Source organism: Drosophila elegans, unplaced genomic scaffold (genome assembly GCF_018152505.1).
Source record: "Drosophila elegans isolate 14027-0461.03 unplaced genomic scaffold, ASM1815250v1 contig_814, whole genome shotgun sequence".
NCBI lineage: Eukaryota > Metazoa > Arthropoda > Insecta > Diptera > Drosophilidae > Drosophila > Drosophila elegans.
The window spans coordinates 18,231,632-18,256,479 of NW_024546167.1; the positions used below are offsets into that span (position 1 = coordinate 18,231,632).

The 24,848-nt window shown below is 38.4% G+C and overlaps 3 protein-coding genes and 1 non-coding gene across 16 annotated transcripts in view; 3 read left to right on the top strand and 1 right to left on the bottom strand.

Moving 5' to 3' along the window:
* Window positions 1–6,312: 6,312 nt before the first annotated feature.
* Window positions 6,313–8,657, top strand: LOC108147836 (protein lifeguard 3). Of its 4 annotated transcripts, XR_005977904.1 has the most exons (4): window positions 6,313–6,579; window positions 6,633–6,881; window positions 6,939–8,037; window positions 8,269–8,657. XR_005977904.1 is itself a non-coding variant. In XM_017274591.2 (3 exons), the coding sequence occupies exons 1-3, from the start codon at window positions 6,472–6,474 to the stop codon at window positions 7,293–7,295; spliced, it is 714 nt and encodes a 237-aa protein (XP_017130080.1). In that variant the 5' UTR covers window positions 6,313–6,471; the 3' UTR covers window positions 7,296–8,657. The 4 variants fall into 4 exon arrangements, 3 of the variants coding, with proteins under 3 accessions (XP_017130080.1, XP_017130079.1, XP_041566511.1); XM_017274591.2 differs by having other exon boundaries at window positions 6,939–8,657; XM_017274590.2 differs by lacking the exons at window positions 6,313–6,579; window positions 6,633–6,881 and having other exon boundaries at window positions 7,617–7,727; window positions 7,786–8,037; window positions 8,110–8,657.
* An 85-nt stretch (window positions 8,658–8,742) lies between these two features.
* On the top strand, window positions 8,743–9,258 carry LOC108147837. The gene has a single exon (XM_017274592.2). It carries the CDS (start codon window positions 8,877–8,879, stop codon window positions 9,231–9,233), a length of 357 nt encoding a protein of 118 aa, XP_017130081.1. The 5' UTR covers window positions 8,743–8,876; the 3' UTR covers window positions 9,234–9,258.
* Window positions 9,259–10,867: 1,609 nt separating this feature from the next.
* LOC108147921 (mitogen-activated protein kinase-binding protein 1) overlaps window positions 10,868–24,848 on the bottom strand; it is a 68,840-nt gene continuing 54,859 nt past the window's right edge. For 2 of the 10 annotated variants that reach the window (XM_017274689.2, XM_017274690.2), the window contains 17 exons: window positions 22,981–23,224; window positions 22,699–22,908; window positions 21,838–22,257; window positions 20,826–21,548; window positions 19,509–20,767; window positions 18,981–19,306; window positions 18,778–18,920; window positions 18,456–18,500; window positions 17,104–17,215; window positions 14,362–16,854; window positions 14,038–14,133; window positions 13,811–13,956; window positions 13,346–13,421; window positions 13,212–13,286; window positions 12,943–13,146; window positions 12,730–12,883; window positions 10,869–12,389 (listed from right to left, as the gene is read on the bottom strand). In XM_017274689.2, coding sequence (XP_017130178.1) covers window positions 12,191–12,389; window positions 12,730–12,883; window positions 12,943–13,146; window positions 13,212–13,286; window positions 13,346–13,421; window positions 13,811–13,956; window positions 14,038–14,133; window positions 14,362–16,854; window positions 17,104–17,215; window positions 18,456–18,500; window positions 18,778–18,920; window positions 18,981–19,306; window positions 19,509–20,767; window positions 20,826–21,548; window positions 21,838–22,257; window positions 22,699–22,908; window positions 22,981–23,224 — 6,925 coding nt within the window. In that variant the 3' untranslated portion in view covers window positions 10,869–12,190. Of the gene's footprint in view, window positions 12,390–12,729; window positions 12,884–12,942; window positions 13,147–13,211; window positions 13,287–13,345; window positions 13,422–13,810; window positions 13,957–14,037; window positions 14,134–14,361; window positions 16,855–17,103; window positions 17,216–18,455; window positions 18,501–18,777; window positions 18,921–18,980; window positions 19,307–19,508; window positions 20,768–20,825; window positions 21,549–21,837; window positions 22,258–22,698; window positions 22,909–22,980; window positions 23,225–24,848 lie in introns of all 10 variants that reach the window. The other 8 variants (XM_017274695.2, XM_017274696.2, XM_017274687.2 and 5 more) reach the window with 7 other exon arrangements.
* On the top strand, window positions 18,026–18,096 carry Trnag-gcc. Its single transcript has one exon. It is a non-coding gene; the product is annotated as a tRNA-Gly (tRNA).

Sequence of the window (24,848 nt, forward strand, 5' to 3'; positions counted from 1 at the left end):
AGAGAACAGGTATATTTTTAACATGGTCATATGTATTATATAAAACATGTGAACTATTTTGTATCATTTTTGTATTTAAATAGTTTTAAATTTTGTGTATATATTTATATATAATGATATATATTGAGTAATAGTAATCCCCAATGACGATAGATTTTTCAGTGACAGGTATTTAAGTGGATAGTTACTTACTGATTGGCTTTAATTGGTTTGACTTAAAGTTTTTAGCATCTTCCTTTTCAATATTCACAATATACAGTATTTTTAAGGCACATGTTTTTTGGACAAAATTTTTACTTCAATTATAAATATTTTTGTTTGAATACAATAAAAATTAAACAATTGGTTTCACTACAAATATTTATACTTATTTGGATGGGTGTATGTAATCCTGCTGACTTTGATTTGGTGACATCGGTCTTTTATAAAGCTTTAATAAACCTTTTTAGAGACGACGCATGTGATGTCCACTTGAGTTGACATTCTGCCCCTTTTCCTTTTTGGCCATATGAATAATTCAAAACGAATCGAACATCCAAATGGGAACGAAAAGCGAAATCGAGCGATTCGCGGGGCGTTGTTTTTTTATGCAAATAATCAAAGACGACTGACGTACAGTGGGCCCTCAGCATATGCTCTTGAGGACACACCGCCCACTGATAGAAAGGCAAAGCCATTCAGTTTGACAATTCAGTGGAGAGAAGCAAGCTTTTGGTTGTGCCCAATTTTTGATGATGACTTTTGACACCGCCTCACGGCGTTCTTTTGAACCTCGATTTCTCGATTCCTCGATTCCTATCATTGTTGAAGAGCGAAGGACGCAGGACGCAGGACGCAGGACGAACAACGAAGGCCAACCCCCAATTGTGAAATGAATGTGAATGGTCCTTGAGCTGTTGTCATGTTGGCCGCTCCCCCAATTCGATTCCTTTTGATGTTTGCCTTATGCACGCCCAGTCGGCCATTCGAGTATCCATCTACCTATCCATCTAGGCGAAGTACTATACCCCCCCTTCCTCACTTCCCCACTTCCCCTTTTCAATCGGAAAGCTGACACAAACCGACTTATTTGGCTAATTGAACGCGGTTGGTCGGTTGGTGGCATCACTTCATGCAGATCTAGCCCGGATAATTCCGCACTTTTACCACTTCTATACTCGCTTATGCATGACGCCTCGGCACTCCGGACAATCCGATTTGGCCACCCAGCCGGATGACATTAATTAAGCTAATTAATGGTCATTGATTCGTTGGAATAGAGAGTATAATTTTTGATTTCCGCTGAGAGGAAAGCGGCTAATAAGAACTAGGTGTCAAGAAAAGCTCTAAAACTATATTGCATACTGGAAAAAATAAAGGAGAAGCATAACATATATTTAAATGATGTATTAATAATAAGTTTTAGTTTATTTAATTATGTAATAAGATTTTTTTAATAACTGGGAAGTACATCTGCCGATATAACAAAAATTATTACAAAAGCCTTCTATGTCAAACAGAATAATAATAAGAAAAATGTTTTAATAACACCAGTCACCAGTTTTACAGTCAATTTTTTTTATACCGCATTTGAAAATATAATTTAAAATATGTAAAAAAATTGTGAAGTTTCCATGATTTGTGTTTTTACAAAACTAAACATTTCTTAGATTAAATCGGTTGGCGACAACCGTTTGGAACCACAAAAACTGTTAAATTGTTGAAGAAATATAGTTTTCCAATTTAAAATCTTAATCGAATTTGAAATAGGCAGGCCACAAAATAATAAAATAACTTCCGCCATATTGGCGGCTCCCATTCCATGCCACGAAAAACTGTTTACCCGCCATAAACAATTTCCGCAGGCGCCATAATTTTTTGTTTCAGTCTCCTGAAATAAGCATAATATTTTGCGTGCTTTGTTTTTAGCATATCAATAATTTTTATCTGCGGGCGGGGGGCCCCATGGCACGCCCCTTCGATTGTGCCACAAAACAACTCGAGCACGCAACAGGGGGAAAAAATATGGAAAATATCCAAGCACTCGAGCTGCTGGCTCCGTACAATAAAAAATTATAATCCAATTCCATTGTCCACCGATTCGAAAGGCTGGGAGGTGGGAAAGTACAGCAGACAACGACTGCGCTTATCACCCGAAATGAGGCAGAACAATAAGGACACGATGGATGGCTGCAAGGATGCAGGGATGTAAGTCGAGCGTGAATTGCAGCGTAATCTCTTCCGGATATGATTACGCCACCAAGTGCGAGGGATTGTCTGAACCTGCACTGTTAAAAAAACATTTAAATAGTTTTTGCTTTAAATGTTACTTGAGAAAAAAAACGTATTAAGTCCAAGATCTTAATACTCGATAAAATATTTTTTTTTTTGGTATCATCCATTGCTGTTTTTAGTTATTTTAAAATTTTGTACATATTTTTAAAAGTTAATATTATTATTTTTGCAAAAATATTTTAGTAACTAAAATATTTAATCAACTTAAGCCATATTAAATGTCCAATAATTTGGTACTTCATTTAAATAGTTTTTTCTTATCAGTGTAATGGTGCTGTGACCTATCAGCTTTGTAGCCTGGAATCTTTATATTCCAACATATCCCCATATCCTCGTATCACTCTGCTCAGCTGAGTTCAGCCCAACGCAATCTGCTGTGATTACAATTTCTTAAAAAGCTAAAGCTGCATTTTCCTTTCAATTACAAGGCACCCTCGGCACACCTCTTAATGGCCATATAAGTGTATCTTTTTTATACCCGCCCAAGCCAACAATATGCTGGCTAAAAAAAGGAGAACAAAACAACACCTAACCCACGTTAATTGTCGACTCTCTGAACTATGACATGATCTTCTGCTCCTGCCCCTGCCTCTGCCACGCCCACTCCTCCACATCGAAAGTGTCCCATGTCAATGGCTGGCTGCCATTAGAACAAAAATGAGGAAAATAAGAGGAAACCACGGGGCGCTCAAGATGCGAGCATTACAAAATTCTATATGAGTACTTATAGTTTATTCTTCGAGGGGCGGGGGGAGGATGTGACCCATGCACTGACAGAAATACGGCTCAGCCTCGATTAAGATCATACAAAACGGATATCTGTGACAAGTAATCTGGTCGCTAATGCTTGGCTTAGTGGTGAGTAAAATCACATTCAGACTATAAAATTCAATATTTCTTGGGCACTTTAAAAATGAGTTATACAACTTGTTTAACTTCTATTTTATTTAGTTCTTTATCATACAAAGTTATTGAATATTTTGTTCTAATTGGTGTATCGACTCTGATTCAAAATAGTTAGAGATTTAAAATCACTTTTCACTTATACAGATTTAAAAATATTTACTCAACTGAAAAATTTCTGTATTTGTATTACTTTTATAAATTTGAAATGGTTATTAACGAGACAAATATTTTAAATAAGTTTTAAGTATTTTGGTTTTATTGATAGCATTTTTTAGACTTATAAGCAAACTATTAAATATTTTAACATAAAGCTTTCCAAGCTTAAAGTACCTTTTGATGAAAAATGTATAACTCGTTTTAAAAACCTTTTGATCGTCATAGAGCCCAACCAGATTATTTTAAATCTATGTCGGACTGTTCATATCCTTCTTTATTATATTTTGCATGGGTCAAATACTTCATCCGAGCTTTGTGAGACAATCGCAGCTTAATTTTGACCCCTCGATCCATATTTTTGATGAAGAGCAGCTGACTGGGATCAGATTTTGGCTTGGTGGGTGGGTGTGTATGGCTGGGTGGATTTGCTTTTCCGGGCAGCAGTTGCTCGACTTCCCAGCGAGAAACGCGAGGCGAGAGGCCGGAAAACGATGACAATATGTGGATGGGATCGGCATCGGCGCGCTGCTTGGCAACACATTCAAATGCATTCGAGTCGACGTAACGCGGCTCAATTAGTGCGGTTCACCGACTGCCAATGCAGCCTGTCTCCTGTCTCCTCTCCCCTGAAACGGAATTCTCCTCCTGCCGACGACGAGTCCTTGCGATTTTATTGCTCCTGCCATTGTCCGTCCGTTTGGCCTGGCATTATGTCAACTTCTTGCACGCTTATTCACACCTGAGCACAAAACCGCCCCGCAGGTTTTCTATTTTTGCTGCCTGAGGAGTCACGAATGCGCCGCCAGCTTCCGAGATTTTCCATTCTCCATTCTCCATCCTTAATTTTTTATGCCGCATTTTCACATTTTCACATTTCCACATTGGCGGGCAGCGAGGCGTCGCTCATTATGTGAAAAAATTCCATTAATTAGTATCCATAAGTTTGGCCTGTTTCGACGCCTTTTTTCTAGAAAAAAATTATGCAAACTCTAAAGATTTTAGGAGAGCTGTACAGGAAAAAGCTTCTCTCTAAAAATAACTTCATCTAAGGTCAGATGATTAATATATCTGAACAGGATTCAGATGGCCATTAAAAACATAGAAGACAAACTATTTCCTTTAACATTTTTGTATAATTTATTTTAAAGGACATAAGGCAAATAGTAGTTTAAAGATTACGTTTTAATTAATTATTCGGAAATTGATTAAGGAGATATATCGTAAAAATAACAACTTAAAATTTCAAAACAAAATTTAAATGCCGAATTTAAGAGGCCTAAACTACAAGACTTTAAAGGTATATCACTTTGAAATCGGAGGCCAAGAAGAAAAGTTATGGATTTAGAACTGCAGGTTTTTGATCACATTTCTGCAAAGTCGATTATTTGGGAAATTAAGAAAGGGGTAACATCATAAAAATTGAGAAAAATCGACCCGAAATTACAAACCAAGTTTTAAACGCAGTTTTTTAGAGCACTAATCCACAAGACTTTTAAGACATGCCACTTCGAAATCTGATGCTTGAAAGAAAAGTTATAGAATTAACACTGTAGGTTTTTGGTCACTTTTCAGGAATTCTATTTTTCGGAAATTGATTAAGGAGATATATCGTAAAAATAACAACTCAAAATTTTAAAACAAAATTTAAATGCAGAATTTTAGAGGGCTAAACTAAAGGACTTTAAAGGTATACCACTTTGAAATCGGAGGCCAAGAAGAAAAGTTATGGATTTAGAACTGCAGGTTTTTGGTCACATTCCTGCAAAGTCGATTATTTGGGAAATTAAGAAAGGGGTAACATCATAAAAATTGCAAAAAATCGACCCGAAATTACAAACCAAGTTTTAAACGCAGTTTCTTAGAGCACTAATCCACAAGACTTTTAAGACATGCCTCTTCGAAATCTGATGCTTGAAAGAAAAGTTATAGAATTAACAATGTAGGTTTTTGGTCACTTTTCAGGGATTCTATTTTTCGGAAATTAATTAAGGAGATATATCGTAAAAATAACAACTTAAAATTTCAAAACAAAATTTAAATGCCGAATTTAAGAGGCCTAAACTACAAGACTTTAAAGGTATACCACTTTGAAATCGGAGGCCAAGAAGAAAAGTTATGGATTTAGAACTGCAGGTTTTTGGTCACATTTCTGCAAAGTCGATTATTTGGGAAATTAAGAAAGGGGTAACATCATAAAAATTGCAAAAAATCGACCCGAAATTACAAACCAAGTTTTAAACGCAGTTTTTTAGAGCACTAATCCACAAGACTTTTAAGACATGCCACTTCGAAATCGGATGCTTGAAAGAAAAGTTATAGAATTAACACTGTAGGTTTTTGGTCACTTTTCAGGGATTCTATTTTTCGGAAATTAATTAAGGAATTATGTCGTAAAAATGTCAACCCACAATTTCAAAACAAAATTTAAACCCAAATTTTTAAGGGCTTAAGTCACAATTCTTTTAAGATATACCAAATTGACATCAGATGCCTGAATGAAAAGATATGGATTTAAAACTGCAGGTTATTGGTCACTTTTTTGCATAGACGGTTTTTTCGGAGATTAAGAAAACTTTGCAAAAAAATCGGCCCGAAATTACAATCCAAGTTTTAATCGCAGATTTTTAGAGAAGTAAGCCACAACTTTGAAATCAGATGCGTAAAAGAAAAGTTATAGATTTAGAACTGCAGGTTTTTGTTCTCTTTTCTGCAAAGACGATTTTTTCGGAGATTTAGAAAGGGGTTACATCATAAAAATAACAAAAAATCGCACCAAGATTACAAACCAAGTTTTAAACCCAGATTTTAGAGACGAAAGCAACAAGACTTTAGAGATATACTACTTTAAAACCGGAAGCCTGTAAGTAAAGTTCAAATTGTTCCTATTTAAATGTCAGGTATAATTATACATTCCTAAAATAGTAAACAAATTTAAGCAGTAAACAAATTTAAATTTTCATAATCGGTAAATTTATATGATTCCACTTTATTAATACCTTCTGCGCAAAGTTATAATTTTATTGCTTATTTAATTTCTTGATCATTTAGAATCGCATTTCTTGTCAAACAACTTAGTACAGAAAGAAATATCTACGATTTTGTACGATCTGAGGACTTGTTATTGTATACAAAAGTATGTCGTGGTTTTCGCGAAATAGGAGGCCAAGGAGAGATGAGGAAATTATGTTTGACGACTCATTTTCCCGCCGTGTTTTCATCAGTAAGGTTCTTATGATAGTGGCCGTAAGTGCATAGTATCTATAAAAAATAATCAATAATCCGAACGTACATTGCAGATCAATTTAGTTTTCACCGTATTGGTAATGACATTTTGTATTTTCCATATGGGAGCCAGGAGGTTCCTATTAAGACACTGGTATATAGGGCTTATTGCCATAGCTGTCAATATGACAATGTCCATTATGATGTGCTTTTGCATCAACCTTTTTCGGAAGTCCCCCTCTAAATACATATTGTTGGTAATATATGTGATTGCACATGCGGCATTGGTGGCCTGTTTTGCGGTCCGATATCATCCGAAATTGGTAAGTAAATCATAGTTGCCTGCAATTTACGTATTAAATGGACTTTCTGCCAATCAGGTTTTTATAGCTGTGGCTGTTTGTTCCGTCATCGTGATATTACTTGGGCTTTTTGCCAGATTTGCCCCATGCGACTTCACCGGATGCTGTGTCTTCGTTTTTGTGCTCTGCCTAGTAGTAATAATAATGGGCATATTTTCCTTATTTTTCCCTATCTTACGCATAGTATATGTATCTCTGGGCGTACTCCTATTTTCCATATTTATTGTGATTGATCTTCAAATGATTATTGGCGGCAAGACACACAAAAATGAGTTTGACCAGTCGGATTTTATATTAGCTGCCATGTTCCTTTACAGTGACATTATATTCCTCTTTTTATATCTGCTGGAGCTTATTGGCTTAGTAGATTCATAAAATATATTAATACAGACTCATCTATCTAAATTAATATTGTAATTTACAATTTTTATAGTACTGAGTGTAAAGGTTTTTATAAAATATTAAATAAGCTGATACAACATTTATTCATGATTTGTAGATTTTCTTTGGAGCCTCATATTTTATTCGTATTCCTGCTAGTTCTTATTGGCTTAGAAGATTAATAAATATATGAATTATATATATATATATATATATACAAAGCACTTAAGTTTCCTTGAGTTTGTCGTCACTCTAAACTCAAAAATATTTGGAAAAATAAATTTTTACAACTAAGGAAGCTCTATAGTGGCAGAAATGTGTTGCTTTTTTAATATAGCCTGTTGCACTCGACCGCGGCAGGAGAATCCCTTTGCTAATCCTCGTGTTAAGCGCAGATTTATCTGGAGAGTATTGCTCTTATTGGACGTAAGTTTCAATTGCATGGATCTAAATTCCAGACAATTATCCTGGGACCTTTATTCAGGTATCCCTAATAGTGAGTCTCCTGCCATTGGTCCTGTTCTGGAGCTATCCTTCATTGAACTTGTATATCATAGAAGTAGAGTTTTTCTTAGCCATTCCCGCCTTGCTGGCATTCATAATAGTTCAAGCAATCTTGTGCTTTGCAATTAAGATTTTCCGGCACAAGATCGTCAGGATTTCTTTCTTCATAGTCTGGATTATAGTCCATTCCATCTTGATTTCCGCGTCGGCCATCTGGTATCATCCGTTGACGGTAAGGCCTTGGCTTGCTTTAATTTAATTGCATTTATTCCTATATCTAAAATTATACTATTTATACAACTAGGTTTTGGTACCTTGTGGAACTCTGGCCTTTGTGATCATGGCCATGGTTGTGTATTCTAAGTTCGCTCCGTGGCAAATCGGTCACAAGATTCCTGTGGCTTACCTCTTTGCCGTCGGATTGGTTATGATCATTCACGCTATCCTCTTTTTTTGTTTTCAGGAATTTTTACTTTACGTTCTGTTGAACTTCGTACTCGTGCTCGTTTTGATCGTTGTGGTCCTGGTGGATATTGAACTAATAGTTCGCGATAAAACGCGTCACAAGTTTGGCAAGCATGAATACATTCTGGCTTCCATGATCGTTTTCCGTGACGTCATATGGATAGTTATCATTATAATAATAGTTTTGACGGCATCGCGGCGCTGTAATTGCCTTTCTGGTGGTGATACTGGTGACAATAGTACTGTGGAAAGTACCAGCAAAAGTAGTACTGTCGTATCGTCTAGTAGCGACTTTTCATCTTAAAATTGATCTTGCAAGTTTAAATTTTCATAATCCTGAGTGCGATTTCGGAGTTTTATAGAAAATATATATCTTTTTTAAGTCAATTATTGTTTTGGGATTTATTTGAATGAGTTTTTGCACTTTTGCAGGATATAAAATTTATCAATACTTATACTTTTGGTTATTTTTGACAAAATACGTCATCTCATAAAAAAAGGTTCATATATGAATTGATACTATATCTTGTAATATCGTGTCAATTATTCCAAAAACTAGAAATCAAAAATCCGTATTTCAAGCATTAAACCTATTTTTCCCGAAACATGAAGAAAACTTGCGAATTGCAGGAGCTGTTCGATGGCCTGAGCCAGACTTTTGCCAAATATAAGAACTCGCGCAATTATGAAATGGTCCAGATCCTGAATCGGGTGCGCTGCTGCGAGTGTGGCCACAAAATGAGAGTTAATAAGGCCCGACAGATAATGCCACGATGTCCGACATCCACGTCCAAGGATCTTCGGACCCGCTATCTCGTCATCTTTTGCTTCCTTCTGCTATTTTTGATCTCAATATATACGGTTCATGTGGCTCGGAGATATAATCATGTGCGGGCCTATGGGAGTAGTGCCTGCGTATCGACCTTCTTTTATACCTATACCGATTGCGATGTGTTCTACTAGTGACTCCACTTATAACCTTCACTTACCCGTGCATATATTTTTAGTCATGTTTTCTTAATTATTTCTGTTCAATATTGCTAATAAATTAATTTTGTTATTAATAAATATTCCAAAACTTGCTTATTTTAATTGCCTTTTTAAATGAGGTAGCTCTAAAAAATTGTATTTTAATTTTTACATATTTTTGTTAGGTTTCCGAATTATAAGTTTGAAGTTTTTAGAAAGACCCACGTGATAAGAAAACAACATTTATATCAGTTCGTGTCTTTTTTCCCATTTTCGAAATATGTCATTAATATTGTAGCATAAAAAATCATATAAATACAAATGGTTACAGTAAAGTGAACTTTGTTGGAAAGCCAGAACACATGAAATATTTTGTTAGCAATAAATTACTCTATGTGGATCATTGGGTAACATATAAATTTGTTATACCTTTTATAGAATTCATTTTCTAACATTTTGCCAATTAAAGCCATAATTCTTGCTTTAATAATTACAACCAACTTCCTATCTCCCAAACATTGAAATGGACAAGAAAAAGAAATACAGTTTTTTCTCGTTGTGCACTTATTTTGTATATCTATTTTTCTACCTGTTGTGAAAAGGGGACCTCGAAATTGTGGGTGGCGCTGGACAAGGGCGTGTCTGGCACTTTTTGGAAGCGTTTTCGCCCGCTTTATGATTGGACGCTGCCGTAAATTATGCATAAAGCGTAAATGCCAGAAAGAGACCAAGCGACGAGGCAAAAAAAAGGAGGGAGGGTGTTGGCTTTCGGGGTGAGTCCATCATCGAACGTGGCCATTCCGTTTTATTGGGTTATCGAGTGTGGGTCGCGACAGGACCTTCCTTTCTCAGTCCACATAAACTTCCGGTTGTTGGCCTAGCTCAATATTGACACACGTTAATTGAAGCCCAACGGCTGCCAAAAGTATCAATGGCCACATCCCTTGGCCGTGGGTCAGCGCCGAATTGAACAACCATTGCCTGCTCACATTGTGATGTCGAAAATTGGGTTTCCAAGTGGGTGGTGCAGTTGAGTGGACCTTGTTAAAAAGTTAAAAATGTTCCAAGTATCATAGTATATGCAAATATTGTAATTTGTAAATTTATCATAAACTCCTAAAAAATACTTTGAGCCTTAAAAAAATTAATTAATCGAACTTTTCCCATTTACAAAATAAAAAAAGTCGTATCAATTTAACAGACTATACTAGAGCGAACTTTGGTGGAAAGTGTTGTAATTTAAGTTAAACAATGAAAAACTGTTACGAAAATGCATAATAATAATCTCTAAATTTATTATTTTATTCATAATAAAATTAAAAAAATTATTTTTTGTTTTATAGGAGCAAATGATTTATTTGATTGTTGCTATAGTGTATCAGATAGCCCTAACAAAAAATAAACATATCGGTAGAACTTAATAAGGTTCACCCTTATGCCCAACGAATATGCCACATGGGTCTCACATGTTTGTCGATTACATCACCTGCTGGGCGGTCATCTCTTTGATGGCTTTAATAAACCCTGATTGCCAAGGCAATTTTAAAAAATCTGTAATTGACTCTTTCGCCGTGCTTTTCAAACTTTACTTTTGTTCGATAAACTTTGAATTATATTTTATTATTCGACTCAATATTTCTTAAATGTTACACAATACACAATTCCTGGCAGTTAGTTGAATTAGTCGAGTGATATTATTTGGTTCCAGATGCTGCCCATCCTATTTACATCGAAAGTGAGTTGGTTTTTTTTTTTTTTTGATTCGTGTTGCCATATGACTATTGCATATGGCTCAGATCTCTGGGGATTAAGGTTTCTGAGACCCCCAACTCTTGGCTGTCAAATCAAAGAAAATATTCAACAATAAGAACAAAGGGGACCCAGTATTTAGTTGTTAACGGAATGGGTTCTCGAGTTGTTAACAGAAAACCGGAATGAAGAAATAGAAACGTTGTTTAATGTTTTCAAAAATTATGCATTATGTATTATTTTTGCTTTGAATTAGTGTTTGTTTTTTTTTAGTTTAGTTCTGAGTTTAGATAGCATAATTAATCGTAAGTGTTGGTTTTTTCCTATTTGAAGTTAATTTTAATACATTTCGTTTAGTTGTAAATTATTGTAATGTAAATTTTAGGACTAATTCAAGTTCATATCTAGGTATATATATATGTATATTTATAGGTAGTGTTATAATTGTTGTAAATACAATCGAATAATTAACTAATACAGAATAATTACAGAACAATGTGTTTGGAAATAGATTTGTTTTTCGCTCTGATCAAAAGTCTGAAATATCTTCGTTTCTTCACATAATTTGTGGCATTTCTAGATGCATATAAGTATAATGTGAGTAGAGGCATACATAGTATAATGGTATAAATTGAAATTTTGGAATAAATTCAAATTTGACACATATTTCTTTTAGTTTTGTCTTTTACATTTTGACTGATTCACAAACAGAATACAAACAAACTAAAGAACATAAATCATACAGAATGAAGGCATAGACTAAGCGCACTTTGTAACAATTCGCTTCATACCCAATATCTGGACATCCTTCGTTTCATCGACGCCTTAAACTCAAATAACACTTAACACGTACAAAACTGCTTATTAAACTTAACATTTACAGAATTTAATTCAAGCTAAACGGATTTTCTTGCCATACATAAATTATTGTTAAAAGAAATGCTCACGCGCACAGAAAACGAAACAGAAAACTTAGCGGCTACGCAACTTTATCTAGTTACTAACAAAAGAAGACATTTACATCAACTGTGAATGGTTATTAATAACAAATTAGTGATTGCTTGCTTGATCTGTTTGCCATTCGCCTGTGTGGTTGTGTGTTGTTTCAGTTAAATAAATAGGTGTGGGTTAGTCTCCGCCCCGCAGATCGGCTGCCATCCGTTTGTAGTTTTAGTCATTTAGTCTAGCCTAAGCTCTACACACTAGGAGTTATTCTCACAGTCATCGGGTTTGTGCTTCGTGCGTAAATTGCTCAAAAGATCGGCACAGTTGTTGACCATCATCAGATAGTCTCCGTTGTCAGCGCTCAGCTGATCGTGGTTCAATCCCCCACCACCGCCCACTCCCACTCCCATTCCACCGCCCATTCCGCTGGCTCCATTGTTTGTCTTCTCCGCTTGTCTGCAATAAAAAGATAATATTTTGTTTAATAAATTGTTTTCGATATGGTTTATTTCTAGCCTGGCATGAATCAACAGTCTAACTTGAAACTTTTAAATTGTACTTTTCCTGGTCTTTATTTTTATTTATTTATTATGTATTTATTATTCTTTATGATTTCAAGTCGATCCGAACAAAATTGACGAGGGGGTTACTGCTTAGGTCAATTTTATATTATTTTTTGTTTGACAACAACATTAAAATCTGATTTAATTATTTATATTTAAAAACAGTGATATTATTCTTCGTATAGCTTCTGTAGGTTCATGCAGCACTAAATCTTAGTTACAATCAATCCTACCTATTCGGTATACTGCTGAGCATGTTCCTGGACATGATCAGGGCGTTCTCCAGTTCCTTAAGCAGCAGTGAATTTTTTAGATTCGCATGTAGCTGCATGGCTGCCTGGGTTGTTGTATAAAGTTTATTGATCACATTGTGTACTTGGGCTTCGGCTGCAAGTAAATATATATTTTAAAAACCTTGTTTTATATATTTTTCATTATAAACTTACGATCTGTGCCCTCGTAATCCTCGGTGGAGTTTACTCCACTCCTCTGTTTGCTGGCATTTCCGCCGGGGCTGCCAATATTGTTGATCATCAGCTTGCTCTTGTGATCGAAAGCCAAATTTCTTGGCCTCGGTGGCACAATTGGCTTGTTGTTCACAGTGCTGTTGGGCGTCTCCTCGGAGCTGGAGTCGTCCTGCATGGGTGTGGCTGAAAGGGGTTCAATCATTATTATTTTGGTTTGTTTAAAAAATAGTTGAATAAAGTTCACTTACCACTGCTAAAGTTTGGTGTCTTTCGACGATTGTTGTTGACATTGTTGATCTTGTTGCTGTATTGCCGATTGGCCGCTGCAGGTGGAGCATAATATTATTATTTGTTTTATATATTTAACAATATTTGTACTGACCAATGGGTCCATTACTGCGTCCCTGTCCGTTGCTGGCACTACGCAATCGATTGCTATCCTCGGGTTCCGAGTCGCTCTGGAAAAATTAAAAAATAAAAGGAATTTTGTTATATTTCCGCTTTTAGACATAGTTATACTTAATTTTTTTAGAATTAGGGTTTAATGTTATTCAAATATAAATAAAATAAATAGCAGCCATGAGATCGATCGAAAAATTCATTGAAAATCGACCAAGCTTCTTTTTCTAGTTTTAATAAAAGAAAATATAATAAATTTTAATTATATAATAATAAAAATAAATGAAAAATAAATAATAAATTTAAAATTACGTTTTGATATTATAAAATTGGACAATACTATATAGTAACCATAGGTTCGATCGAAAATTCAGTGGAAAAACGACATTTTATGTGTGCAGGGGTATATAAAAATAGTTTTGCTTTATTATATATATATTTAACTTACACCCTGATTGAGGACATTCATTGAGTTGCTAGAGGCACCTAAACCAGTCTTTCCCTGCAGACTGTTTCTTTTGCTGGCTGATCGCGAGACATTTCCATTTCGGTGCTGAGCCTGTGGCTTTTGAGGTGTGCCATTCGGTTTTCCAGCTGCAAAATGGTGTCAAACATAACCAAATGAATTAATTTATTTAAATACAAAATATTATTTATATAAACGAGGGTGCTTACGCTTGCCAAAGTTGCCCATGTGCAGGTCGCTCAGCGAGCAGGCGCGGCGTATGGAGGACTCCTCGATGGGCATGGGATTCAGAGTTTTGGGATTGCCTGTAAAGTGGGCAACAGTTTTTTAATTGAAGGTTTGGAACATGCGCGGTTATCGTAAAATTCTTGTGCTAGGATATATATCGAGATATGGATGGGAAGTGTCCAAATAGGTAAATAAAAACTAGTAACAAAACTGGTGGGTGGGTGGGTGGTTGTATGCGCAAATGGAAGGTGGGCGAAAAACTCAAGAGGCACAACAACCAAGAAGACGGAAACGGGGACTCAAACCTGGCTCCATCCTCAAAACAACATCGTCACCGTGATTGGGGTTATCGGATGAGATCTCTGGATTTGCTATATCCTGTCCCCCCTCATCGTCGGCAATCACTTCTTTGGCCAATTCAACGCCCTGACTGCTGTAGATGCCGGTGAAATCGGTGCTTTCCAGGACATCTGGCAAACTGCAATTTCTGCGTATATTCCTGGCATAGGCGCACAGATCGGAGGCATCTTTGGAGCTCAACTCCTCATCTTCTCCATGTTCTTCTCCCCGGGCCAGCATGTCAAAGTTCATGGTCAAACTTTTCACATAGCCCTTTTCCTTGGCATTGCAGTTGAAGGGCCGCAAACGCGATTCGGTGGCCAAACGTATTTGCTCCATTTTATTCTCCTCCATGGCAATTAACTTCTCGATTATGTCTATCTTTTTGGCTATATTCTGGCATTGATGGCTGGTGGAGCTGCTGCCTCTTCCATTTCCAGCCTTTCCATTGATTTTCCCAGCATTATCTAGGTTTTTCCTATACTTTTCACGCTCTTGCTGGATTTCATCTACCACCGCTTGCAATTGCGGTTTGGTGTAGAGCTTAAGTGTTTGCATATTTTCCAAATTCTCAGGGGCATTTCCATTTTCAGCAAAATACATTTCGAAACTGCGTTCGCCATAATCGCTGGGCAGGCTGCCCACTTCCATTTCCGGTGGCTCTTCCTCATTTCTGGCCTGCCTTTCCCTTTTGGCACTGGGCGTATACTTGATCTGCGAGACTGTATTGAAACGCACCGATATCTTTGGCCTACTTTTCTGCCTCACACTAGTGGCGCGTCGACTACTTTCACTGGTATCGAAACGGGAAACTTTCTTCAAGCAACTCTGCGTGGCAGATCCTCCAGCCAGAGCTCCCGAACTCACAGAGCTCCTCATGGCCGGCCTCCTCTGCTGATCCCTTTGCTTTTCCTTTTCAAATTTCTGCAAATTATGCTCAAATTGCTGCACCACACTGGCTGTTCGGGACTGCGATTTCTGCTGCCTCTGCTGCTGCTGCTGCTTACTTTCCATGTGGCTCAATGTGCTGACTAGATTCTGAGGTTTTGCCGGCACTGGTGGCTTGGGTTTCAGTGGCTTTCGCACAAACAGATTGTCACCCGATTGCATGGGATTCGAATTCCTTTGCTGACGCTGTTGCGCAAAATCCGTACTTAGCGACTTATTAACACCTGAGTTATATTGCTTGTTTTTGGAACGTAAAGTGGGTATATTTTCGGTGGCCTGAACCTGAGCTATTCTCGGATATGTTTTCGAACTGGGCAGTGGTTTCAGCGGCTCCAGATTATAGCCAGTGACATCGAAACTATCCGTGGCCGTTGAATGCTGCTGTCGCATATAGTAATCAAAGCTGCCATAGGCATTTGGGCTGTTGCCATACGATTTGGACACTGGTCCATGGATGATAAAGTTCCGAATGCCAGCATGACGCTGCTGGAGCACAGCCACCTGCGTTTGTGGATACTCCAGCGGCGCACTCTGGCAATCACTTTCGTCCGATAGAACGCTCTCCAAACTGTTGCAATAGCTTCCAGCGCCATCGCCATCGGAAAGCAGCGATAATGACTCCTGACTTTGCTGTCCGGTGAGGAAAAAACTGGCACTTGAATGCCTTTGTGTCTCCAGAAACCTGGCCTCATCCAATCTCCTCTGAGTGGCGGCAAATTGCTCAGGTTGCAGAATATCCGAAAGCGATACCTTTCGCTCGCATTGATAAAACTCCCTGTAAACATAATACTGTGTGGTTCTGCCCGTGGGCGTGGAATCCCCTGTGGAACCGAGTCCCCTCAAATTCGCTGGCATGGAATATGAAGCCGGTATACAGGGCTCATCCAAATCACCATACTTTCGGGTGATCTCATCAATCATCTTTTCCGTATCTGCATGTATCATATCCAAAATAGTTCTGGCATCATCGGCATAAACCGAGTGTCTTTTTGGTTCGCCTAGGAGGGCACCTCTTTCGTTGCCCTCGGCAGACCATTCTACTTCCTCATGGACAGGAGATACTGGACAGGATTTGTAGTGTTTTAAAATACTGGGCGTACGCCTATTATTCCCAGCTGGATTTCTTTTGACCCTCTGTTGTTGCTGCTGCTGCTGCTGCTGATGTTGCTGCTGCTGTAGAAGATGTTGCTGCTGGGATTGCGAACGCATTGCAGATGAGGATCCTCCGAATGGAACTCCAGGTGGCGGATGGATCTGATGCACACCCACATGATGCGGATAGGGAGGATAATGCTGTTGAACCTGTCGCATGGTCTGGAAATTCTGTTGTAACTTGGATTTTGGAGCAGCGCAATTGAAAAATTGTTGAGAAGCAGGTGGAGCATAATGCTGGGCTTGTTGATGTTGCTCCTTAACTATTTGATGTTGCTGCTGCTGCGGGATATTTGAAGTTGCAGACGTTGATGTTGTATTTTGGGAGCTAATACACTGCGAAGTGTCATGGGAAGCAACTAATGGGGTTAGTCATAATATCGTTTAAGGGGTATATTTATCAAAAATATTACACAAATTGTTTAACAATTTTTTTTACCGCACATATCACAAAAAGGAGAGCAATATTCAAATGGAGAGATAGACACAGAGATAGAGAGCAAACAAGGGGAGAGAGATTTTAAATGGTTTCATTAGCCTACTGTTCAACTTGGAGGGGATTTCAGTTTCGGTTTAACTCGGGGTTACCCATTTTCTCAATCACTTACCTGGCTTTGTGTAACGTCCTGGTCCACCACCCGCATTCCTCGAGCCATCCAAATTGGCAGCCAGACTCAGGTCCGATATGCTATGGCTTCCCCGAAGGGGTCTATGGCCTACCTGTGGGTCAAAAGAAAGTTTTTATTAGTTGGGAAAAACAATTTCACTATTTTAGTTAGTACAACTTAATTTTTTTGTTAATAAAAAATAAACTAGAAGTGATTCTTTGATGTGGATGGACAATTTAAAGCACGGTAAATAATTTAAAAAAGTTATTACTTCGTGATTTTAAGATAAAATGTTTCCAGTGATTTTTTCAAATTTTATAATCTTTTTTTTTAATAATATTGTATTATAAGATTATTTATAATGTTTTTAAAAATGTTATCAAAAATACATGTTATTTAATTTTGTCATTAATATTAATTAGCAAATCACAGGTTAAAAGTCTGTATTATGTAATTGAAGTTCAAATTGTTAATTTAAATCTATAAATGTTATTTATACAATTTTAATAAAAATATTACAATATACAAATATTATGCATAAGATCATAAATTTTATTCATACAATTTTAATATAATTATTTTGACAAAAATATTATATCATTCATGATGTTATGAAATATTGTTGAGTTACAAAAACACAAAATCGAAATTTGTTAAATTAGTTATAAAATAACTTGGTTAAAAGTCTGTATAATGTGATTGAACTCTGCGGATCGAGTGAGTGTGGTGTGAGTGGTTTTCTGGTTCCTCAATTTCCTTAAGAAATGAGAAGTGGTGTGCTATGGAGTGAAAGAGTGAGGTGAGGGGGATCTTTAACCCACTCGGCTTATCTGACCAAGCAAGTTTTTTTTTAGTCGATAGCTGGGTCTATTTTTAGAAACGGTTGAGTGTGAGGAGAAGTTGGTTTGGGTTATTTCACCAAGCATCGGTGGTTCAGTGGTAGAATGCTCGCCTGCCACGCGGGCGGCCCGGGTTCGATTCCCGGCCGATGCAAAATAAATTTTTTATTTTTGTTTTAATAAAAAAAACTATTAAAGTTAGGTGTTAATTCGGAAGAATGTCTTTAATACAGAAGTATCAATTGTTGTTTTTTTTGTTTTAGCTTTGCTTTTTAAGAATTATAAAATAATACTGAAAAAAATTTTTTTTTTAATTTATATAGAAATATATACATTTTTTTTAATGTTTAAGCAATTCTTTTAAAGAATAATGGTATGTAATTGTGGTTTAAAGTAAAATGCAGTGCGTTTGGTCATTCTCCCGTTAGTTTTAAAGCTTTGTGAAATATACAAATCGGAAGCATCATTAGGAAGGGCGAAACAGTCTTTAGAATCCAACATAAATCGGCTCACCTCGGCTATAGCATTCAACCTTGTGTTGCCATTTTTGCGCGTACCCTAAACACACAAAATTCGGGCAGGGGTTTTATTTTTGTTTGGGTGCATGTGTTTTTTTGGGGGTTTTTGGAGGTTGGAGATTGGAGGACAGACACCAGACACCAAAAACAAATAATGGTACACATATAAAAATACAGAAGAACAACAAAAGAGAAACACAAATTAAATGGGCAAATAAAAAAGGGAAGAAAATGAAGAAAACCCGCAAAGCAGTAAATTCTGCTTACTCAGAAGGCAATGGAAATGGAAAGGAAATCCCCTAACCATCCACACTTACATTCTCCAGTTGCTGCTTGACCTTGTTGATGACCTGCAGCAGCTCCTCCTTTTTGGTGCTTGTATACGACTTGGTGATGGTGGGCGGGGCGGCCACGCTTTTCCCATTTTCCGTATTGTGCTTGGCGCTGATGCTGCGGCGACCTAGGAAATAATAATTTCATTTATACAGAAATCCTTTTTTAATTAAAATTAATATCTTACTGCTGCCACCCCTTTCCATGGGCGTTGCTAATCCCGGTCCTTCGGGCAAAGCGGCATGCAGGAAGCTGTTGTTGCTGCTCTGGGGAAGATTTTCCGAGCTACCGCCCAGCGTGGAGGCCAGTGAACGCTCGGCATTTTCGGCACTGGGCGTGGAGCCCTCATCCTCTGTATCAGAGGTTCCAGTTCCGGTTCCGGTGCTCGCCGTATGCGAACTTCCATTTCCGCTGAGCGCCGAAGGTGTGAGTTGAAGGCCGGATTTCTCAAACTTCTGACGTCGCACCGACTTGCGCAGCTCATCCTCGTTCATGGCCGTTACCTTGAAATCTCTGCAAAAAATTAACATTTATTATTTATTATTTAAGCTAATAACTCATTAATAAGTAGTATAGTATAATTTCAGTCAAAGTCTTAGATAAAACTTGCTCAAAAGCCTATTTTCTATTGCAAGCAGTATATAAGTCAAAACGAGCAGGATCAGCCGACTTTTGCTGAAGCTTGCTTCCTTTCTTTGTTATATAGTATACTAACGTTGGTGTGCTGGGCGCCAGATTATTGTAGAACATGCCATGATCGGAGCTAGTTCTTTCCCCATCGGAGATATCCTCGACATCGCCATCATGATCATGGGTGTGGGTATCGAATCGCAGACCCGGCTTGAGTCGCTTATCGGGCAGCTGGAGGCGCTGCTGCTGAGCAGCCGCAGAACCCGTTGACATGGCACCATTGGAGGCAGAGACAGCCATCGAGGAAACGGATGAGACAGTGACCACCGTTCCATTGTTGCTGCTGCCGATAAACTTGAGTTCGCCCCTTCGCGTCTCCATTCCCGAGTCAATTGAGGAGTCTTCGCTCAAGTAAGTTTGATTGTAGGTAATGTCCTTGGAAGAGGCACTGTTGTAATCAGAGGTCTGGACATTTACACCGCTGTGGCCACCTACAGAGGACACTGTGCCCAGTGGACTTTCCGAGTTGGAGCGCAGATCGTCGGCCGTCTCTAGTTGAGTGCTTCGCTGGGCCCATCTTCCCCTGGGTCGGGGTGCCAATCCAGGCATTTGTTGACTCGGCGATGAGCTCAGATTGCCCATCGATGAAGCGGCATGCATGGCAGGTACTTGCGTGGATCCACCACCACTGGGCGTGGGTATGGACAAGGCTCCACTATCCGAATCCCCGGCTGCTTTACGCATCGCCCACTGCGGCAGTTGTCCCACATCGGAAAACCGCTCGGCCACTCCAAATTTGGGCTGCATTTGCGGCTGATCTATTTCACTGGTCGGCGATTCCAATACTATGCCATCCGGTGGTGAAATGGGCGCCAGGGGGCGTGGCAACGGAGCATGTCCCGATCTCAAACGCTGCTGTGACATCCTGGCCTGCATCGTAACAATCATATCGTGTGGCACTTGCCAAATGAAAATGCAACCATCACCACTGGCCGAGATTAAATGTCTACAATCGTTGGTGAATTTTAAGCCAGTGACCAATTCACTGTGTCCATACATCCTGGCCATGCACTCGCTGGAATAGTAATCATACACAGCCAGGGTCTTGTCCGTGCACGAAGTGGCCACATAGATGCCACTGGGATCAAGGCTCAGTTTGATCAGACTTCCCTCGTCTGAATGCGAACCCTTAAAGGTTTTTGTTTGCTTGGCATTCTGCGTACCATAAACACGCACATTGCGATCTTGGCAGGCAGTCAGGATATGCTTGGAATTCGAGTCCACCTCCATGTCGTAAAGAGTTGTCTTTCCAGAGGTATTGGTACCCCTCATAAAGATGTTACCCTGTTTAAAAAGGGGAATTAATTAATAATCATTGTTAGGGAAATATTACAAAACTCACCTGAAAACTCCTAAACATTATGGACTTGTCTGCACCGCAGCTGATCATCTGGAAATTGAGTCCGGCACCCACGAACTTAATCGAGGTAATCGAAGAGCTGTGATCGTCTAGGGTTTGCAGCAACAGGTAATTCTGGGCCACATCAAAGACATGGATCAGACGATCCCTACTGGCACTAGCCAGCAACTTTCGCTCAATTTTCTCATTCGAATACTCCAGACACAGCACCTCCGACTCATGGGCTTCGATGGTGGTGAGCAGGCGCAGGTTGACAAGACTATAGACACGTATATTGCCGCACCGATCTCCACTGGCCAAGTGCTGCAGTTCCGGACTGATTTTGATGCAACGCACACCATTCCTACCATCATAAGATGAATTCCCGGCTTTATCGAAGAGCGATGAACCCTGATCCTTGATGAACTGCAGCTCCTCATCGCTGTAGACTATTTTCAACAGCTCCTTGGAGTAAATGTTCCTGCGATAGATATCGTTGTTGGTGCATCCATCCAGTCCCCAAACGCGAATCGTGTCGTCCGAGGAGCAGGTGACGAAACATTCCTCCGGCAGCGTTTGCGATGGCTCCCGCTCCACATTGTATGGCACTGTTTCCACGCCCCAGATGCACGTGGAATGGTACAGGAACGAGTGCGACTTGCCCACGCGTGAGATGTCGCGCAGATCCCAGATGTACAAGGAGTGATCGTTGTAAACGCAGCTCACCTGGGGAAACAAAATAGAAATTAAATGTTATTATCAGTTTTAAAGGATATTGGGTAATAATATATCTATTAAAACAAAAATGTTTAATTTTTGTATTGCATACTTTTGGACACAATTTAAAGTGATTTCAAAAACTTATGCGTATTATATTGTAAAATAATAAAATATCGCCACACAAATCCCTATTGGGAACAAATTCGACCCAAAATATTGTTGCATACTTTTAGGCACCTTTAAAAGTGATTTCAAAGCTCAAGTCATTTCAATGGCTCCCCTGAATTTCCATTACCTTGCATCGCTGCTCATCGAAAACCATGGCAATGCAGTCGGGAAACTTTGCCTGCTGCGGCACCGACATGATGTGGTTGATCTGGATGCCCTGGGCCACATCCACGCCCAAGTAGTGAGTCCTGGGCAGCGTAGTCACGTACTCCAGCGTGGCTGCATTAAAGATGCGGATGATGGACTCGGCACAGCCCACAAGGATGAATCTCTCATTCACGCAGATACAGTTGGCGTTGGTGGTGCGGCACTGCACCCACTTGTCCAGCAGTCGGCGGGAGCTGAACTCCACCAAATGTCCCTGCCGCGTGATGGCGTACGTGCTCTCCGATGAGATGCCCTTGCCGCATGCCACCGCACAAAAGTCGTTGTCTCGCAAATCGCCCAGAATGGCACTGCGGCCCATCAGGGGAATCGGGTCCTTGTACTGCAAAGGACATAAATCATTAGCTCTTGACCTTCAGCATTAAGTGATTCATAAAATATTCAGTACAGCAATACGCATTTCATTAAATAGCTCTACAGTATTAAATGTTATCTATAATTTAAATATTATTCCCTATTTGAGTAACTTTATGACTGTAGTACATTTGTTGTTGACCTTCAAAATCAAGTAGCTCATATCATACAAAAAGCAGTCCTACTAAAAGTTATCTTCAATTTAATTTATTATCCATTTTATGATTCACAATGATTTGAGAACAGCAAAGCGTTTTATCATTATTTGTTAAGCAATAAATGGGTTTAAAATTTGTTTGTCCAGTTTTATCCTGTTTTAACATATTAGATTTATTTTAATTTAGCAATAGTGTGATTTAATTTAGCAATAGTGTGATTTTTTTTTATAAATCAATTCAAGATTACTCACCTTCCTTGCACCCTCCAGATACCAGTATTTGACATGGCGATTGCCCACGGTGACGAAATAGCTGCCATCCTCGGCAAAACACACGGCAGCCACCTTGGAGCTGATTTTATTCGAGGCCATCTTGAGGTTGGCCCGCCAGTCGAACACATTGACAATCATGTCGTGCTGGGAGCCCACCGAAACCAGGTACTTTCCAGTGGGCGAAAAGGCCTAAGGAATATATATATATTAGTAGTATTTTTAATTAAATAAGTTTAATAGGAAAAAAAAAACAGGACTCACCACACAGGTGACGGCATATTTGTGGTCCACAAACTCTGCCACAACACTGCCGCCGCTGCAGTGCTCCAGACTTCCGTTGGGCGTTTCCAGCTCCCAGACTTTGATCGCCGGATTGATGCCACATTCGCCGGTGGCCACATAGCGACCACATCGCGAAAATGCCACGGAGGTGAATGCTTTGCGGGAAATGTTGACCAAATAGGCCTGTGTCTGGCGCTTTGCGTTGAACAGCACCACGGTGCAGCTGCAATATGGAAAAGAGTGAATAAATAAGTTAAGGAATTTATTTAAGAGTTTGCACGAAAATACGACAGTCAAGAAGTCAAAAAAGAAAACTATCATTTATAAACTTTTAAGATAATTAAAAACAATGTATATTTACATAAGATTAATCTTTTATATTCTACGTTTGAGCGGGTTAGATTGTTCATTTTAAAATAATGAAATTAATTAATTATTGCTTTTGTTATTGCCAGCTGCTTAAAGTTCCAAGTAATTTGTTTTTTGTTTACTAAGAGTATTTTATTTCAGCGCTGATTAAATGCCAAATGAATTAGAGTTCTAAAAATGATATGGCATTTTTGTTCAAGCGTTTTTGATCATCAGTTTAATTCATCGTAACTGGGTAATAAAAAAAATAATACTTTTCAGAACATTAAATATAGAAAACCAGTAGGTAATTAATACAGCGAATCGATTGAACAATGCAGAAATTTATTTTTGTATTTATTGTTCTAAAGAAAACCCTCCGGAAGTTATTTTATTTTATTTATTTTTTTAATGTGTACTTTATTCTTATCTTATTAAAGGCATGTCCTCACAATATTAATTTCAATTCATTTTATTTTCCTGTCAGCTTAGACTATCACGTCGACAGTTTGTAAAATCCCTCCACTCAATGGCATTTATCTAAGTACTACCGCCCCGACCACTTAAAGTCGTCCTTGACCAAGGCAGACGGTAAAAGTTGGCTACCCATTTAAAATGCCCAAGGATGTAGGTTCTGCTCTGCTGTGTCCTCTTTCTTTTTTTATTTTTTCCACCTTCAACCTTTTCCTGCCTTCGCTTAACCCTCTGATGGCAGAAGTTTACTGCTTGGCCGCCTGCCTGGCTCATTATTAAACTGCTCTTTGGTCTCCCCGGTTTTATTTCTGTTGTTGCTACAGTTGCTCGGTTAATGAGCACATCACGCCCACATCTTTCACTTAGGGTCATACACTTGGAAATGGATATAGTGTACTATGATATAGCGTTTGGTTGGGTAAATTAATTAAATTCAGAAAGTATTTAAACCCTTAGAAAATGTCTTTCCCTACATAATACTAAATAAGTAATCACATAAATAAACTACATTTTAAATTGTGTGTTTTCATACATTCAAAAGTGCATTTTAGGCTCGCTTTTGGTCTGAACAAAATTTCCCTCAGCATTTTCTATTTATTCATGCTTGCAAATGGTACTATGCATACATGTGTGAGCCAAGGAAAAAAAACTTTTGCAACGCAATGGAAGCGTAAATATGCCCTTTTTGTTAATGCACATAATTAGTAGAGCTTCTCGGCTTAATTAACTATAATTGAAATGTTTGTCAGGATAAAGAAACGGGCCAAAAAAGGTTTAAGATTTAAGCGGATTAAATAAATGGAATAAATTGACTTTCTGTTCAAAGTTAATTGCCATGGATTTGCTTTAAGCCCAAATATCAATTGCCATGGCAGTTAATTTGCTGCCGCATTCCACTGTTCACTTTCGTTCAATCAATTTGTCATTGATAATTACAATTATTAAGCATATTACGTATACGCAGCGTAATAACCTATTGTGAGATAGGCAAATATTCAGTGGCATATGCAAATCCTCTGCGGGAA